Source organism: Engystomops pustulosus, chromosome 9 (assembly GCF_040894005.1).
Source record: "Engystomops pustulosus chromosome 9, aEngPut4.maternal, whole genome shotgun sequence".
In the NCBI taxonomy this organism is placed as follows: domain Eukaryota; kingdom Metazoa; phylum Chordata; class Amphibia; order Anura; family Leptodactylidae; genus Engystomops; species Engystomops pustulosus.
In genome coordinates this window covers 94,813,005-94,816,408 of record NC_092419.1, presented here as the reverse complement: position 1 = coordinate 94,816,408, position 3,404 = coordinate 94,813,005, and the positions used below count along the sequence as shown (strand labels likewise).

General features: G+C 43.8%; 1 protein-coding gene across 3 annotated transcripts in view; it reads right to left on the bottom strand.

Annotated features, from left to right (window-relative positions):
* LOC140077059 (uncharacterized) overlaps nt 1-2,665 on the bottom strand; it is a 12,633-nt gene extending 9,968 nt beyond the window's left edge. The window contains exon 1 of one of the 3 annotated variants that reach the window (XM_072123918.1): nt 2,545-2,665. In XM_072123918.1, the coding sequence (XP_071980019.1) occupies nt 2,545-2,605 (61 nt within the window). In that variant the 5' untranslated portion in view covers nt 2,606-2,665. The other 2 variants (XM_072123920.1, XM_072123919.1) reach the window with 2 other exon arrangements.
* Between the last annotated feature and the right edge of the window lie 739 nt (nt 2,666-3,404).

Below are 3,404 nucleotides of genomic sequence, written 5' to 3'. Positions count from 1 at the left end.
TAACAGAGGGGCATGGGAAGAGACAGAAGCCACGAGGGATATGGTAACAGTGGGGAATGGGAAAGAGAAGAAAGAAGTGGGATGGTAACAGTGGGGTATGGGAAAGAGAAGAAAGAAGAGGGATGGTAACAGTGGGGAATGGGAAAGAGAAGAAAGAAGAGGGATGGTAACAGTGGGGAATGGGAAAGAGAAGAAAGAAGAGGGATGGTAACAGTGGGGTATGGGAAAGAGAAGAAAGAAGAGGGATGGTAACAGTGGGGTATGGGAAAGAGAAGAAAGAAGAGGATGGTAACAGTGGGGTATGGGAAAGAGAAGAAAGAAGAGGGATGGTAACAGTGGGGAATGGGAAAGAGAAGAAAGAAGAGGGAATGGTAACAGTGGGGAATGGGAAAGAGAAGAAAGAAGAGGGATGGTAACAGTGGGGAATGGGAAAGAGAAGAAAGAAGAGGGATGGTAACAGTGGGGAATGGGAAAGAGAAGAAAGAAGAGGGATGGTAACAGTGGGGAATGGGAAAGAGAAGAAAGAAGAGGGATGGTAACAGTGGGGAATGGGAAAGAGAAGAAAGAAGAGGGATGGTAACAGTGGGGAATGGGAAAGAGAAGAAAGAAGAGGGATGGTAACAGTGGGGAATGGGAAAGAGAAGAAAGAAGAGGGATGGTAACAGTGGGGTATGGGAAAGAGAAGAAAGAAGAGGGATGGTAACAGTGGGGAATGGGAAAGAGAAGAAAGAAGAGGAATGGTAACAGTGGGGAATGGGAAAGAGAAGAAAGAAGAGGGATGGTAACAGTGGGGAATGGGAAAGAGAAGAAAGAAGAGGGATGGTAACAGTGGGGAATGGGAAAGAGAAGAAAGAAGAGGGATGGTAACAGTGGGGAATGGGAAAGAGAAGAAAGAAGAGGGATGGTAACAGTGGGGAATGGGAAAGAGAAGAAAGAAGAGGGATGGTAACAGTGGGGAATGGGAAAGAGAAGAAAGAAGAGGGATGGTAACAGTGGGGTATGGGAAAGAGAAGAAAGAAGAGGGATGGTAACAGTGGGGTATGGGAAAGAGAAGAAAGAAGAGGGATGGTAACAGTGGGGTATGGGAAAGAGAAGAAAGAAGAGGAATGGTAACAGTGGGGTATGGGAAAGAGAAGAAAGAAGAGGGAATGGTAACAGTGGGGAATGGGAAAGAGAAGAAAGAAGAGGAATGGTAACAGTGGGGTATGGGAAAGAGAAGAAAGAAGAGGAATGGTAACAGTGGGGAATGGGAAAGAGAAGAAAGAAGAGGAATGGTAACAGTGGGGAATGGGAAAGAGAAGAAAGAAGAGGGATGGTAACAGTGGGGAATGGGAAAGAGAAGAAAGAAGAGGGATGGTAACAGTGGGGTATGGGAAAGAGAAGAAAGAAGAGGGATGGTAACAGTGGGGAATGGGAAAGAGAAGAAAGAAGAGGGATGGTAACAGTGGGGAATGGGAAAGAGAAGAAAGAAGAGGGATGGTAACAGTGGGGTATGGGAAAGAGAAGAAAGAAGAGGATGGTAACAGTGGGGTATGGGAAAGAGAAGAAAGAAGAGGGATGGTAACAGTGGGGTATGGGAAAGAGAAGAAAGAAGAGGGATGGTAACAGTGGGGTATGGGAAAGAGAAGAAAGAAGAGGGATGGTAACATGAGAGTCCACTCGGGAATAATTCTAGTTTACATTCTGTAATCAGTCAGATGTTGTCAGATTTGGGTGGGACAGTGAGATGCATAAGGTCCAATCATGTGCCCCAAATGCTCTTGTAAGCCTGTGATGAATTAGATGCTCTAGGGTACAAATGTATTCAATCTCTCTTATTCGGGGTGCCAAATGATTTCCATAACTGAGCTATATTAACCCCAGCGGTGGTAAGAATATGAAATGAAAGGGCCCTCTGCTTTCGTCAAACTTTCTAAACCTATAGTTAAAAACCCAGGGGGAGGCGATCTGATCACTTCTGTGAGTAAGGAGAAGACGTTGCTCCTGGGTCGCAGATGACCACCACATATGAGCTTGACGTCTCCGTCTTATGCTACAGGTAGTAAGGTGAATGTTTGCAAACCTGTAAGGAGCGAGATACCATCTATAGAGCAATGTTCTTGCCGTTTCTGGTTAATGCATCTAGATGATTTGGTGCTTGTTATCGCCATTGATGGTCTATGAAAGATTGCTGCCAGTTTGTTTACAATTTTTATGCGTATTTAGATCATAGTGTTAGATGCATCAAGTCTATCATGACTTACCGTAAAGTCAAAACTCATCCAATGCTGATAACATTTCCCAAAGATTTTCTATACTTACTGCTGCAGTGCCTCCATTTCTACGCTTCTCCACTCTATACTGATCTACATTGTGATACATGTAACTGTCCATTGTATTCTGTACCCTATACATTGTATCCAGTGCAGGAGTGCCAGTGCTACACATAATCTACTGCTCCTAGTGATAGTAAATCATGTGCCAGACATGTATACTCTAAACATGAATCTATAGGATAACACTGAAATATATAGATGAAGGTATAAGCGCCTGTCAGTGTATTACCTCCTCCCCAGTCACATCTCTCCCTCCTCTTCTCCGGGCACCACACAGTGAGTGCACTCATGAGCTCACAGGAAGTGGCTGCGCTGCTATACTGGCCCGGGAACACGGCTCACAACAATAGTTCCTACTGGAAGGACAGCTGCAATGCTGCTCAGTGACAGTAAAGGAGGGAAATGTGCGCCACAATTAGGAAAATCATCCCTTTTATCAGTAGCAATTTTACTATGTGGTCATATGAAAATCCCCAAAAATTATTTATTGCTGATATCACACTGACTGCTCAGTCAGGTCATTCATCTGTTGTAATCCCAGGTGATATGTTACAGCCCACCACAGGAGATCCAACAGGGATTGCACACAGCTTTTCATGAGTCCTGATAAGCAAAGCTACGTGGCCAATCTATGATGCATCGTGTATGTACCGTATATAAAACACAACGCCAAGGTCACGTACCCAAAATAGGCGACAATGCGAGATTATATATAGAGCATAAAAGAAAGCTGGGACCATCCAATGACCTAATGAGCGTGACACAGGTTAATTCACACTCCAACATCTCCACAGAAGTTGGATTTTAATATGCTAAATACTTTTTCTGTAAATGGTGTAAAAAACCCCAATAACGTGACTCCCCACATAAAGAAAAGGGTGGGAGGAAAAAGACATGGGAGAGATAATCTGACTGCAGAATGGACATCGGTCTGCGTAAGGCCCAGTTCACACATCTCCGTTAGGTCCTCAGTTATTTGCATCCGTTATCATGAGCTTAAACCAGGACTGCTGCAAGTCTTTCATTTTTTAGTGTAAGTATAAGAAATACATTTTTACTGTATGTTTTTTCATTTTAAACAATAAAAAC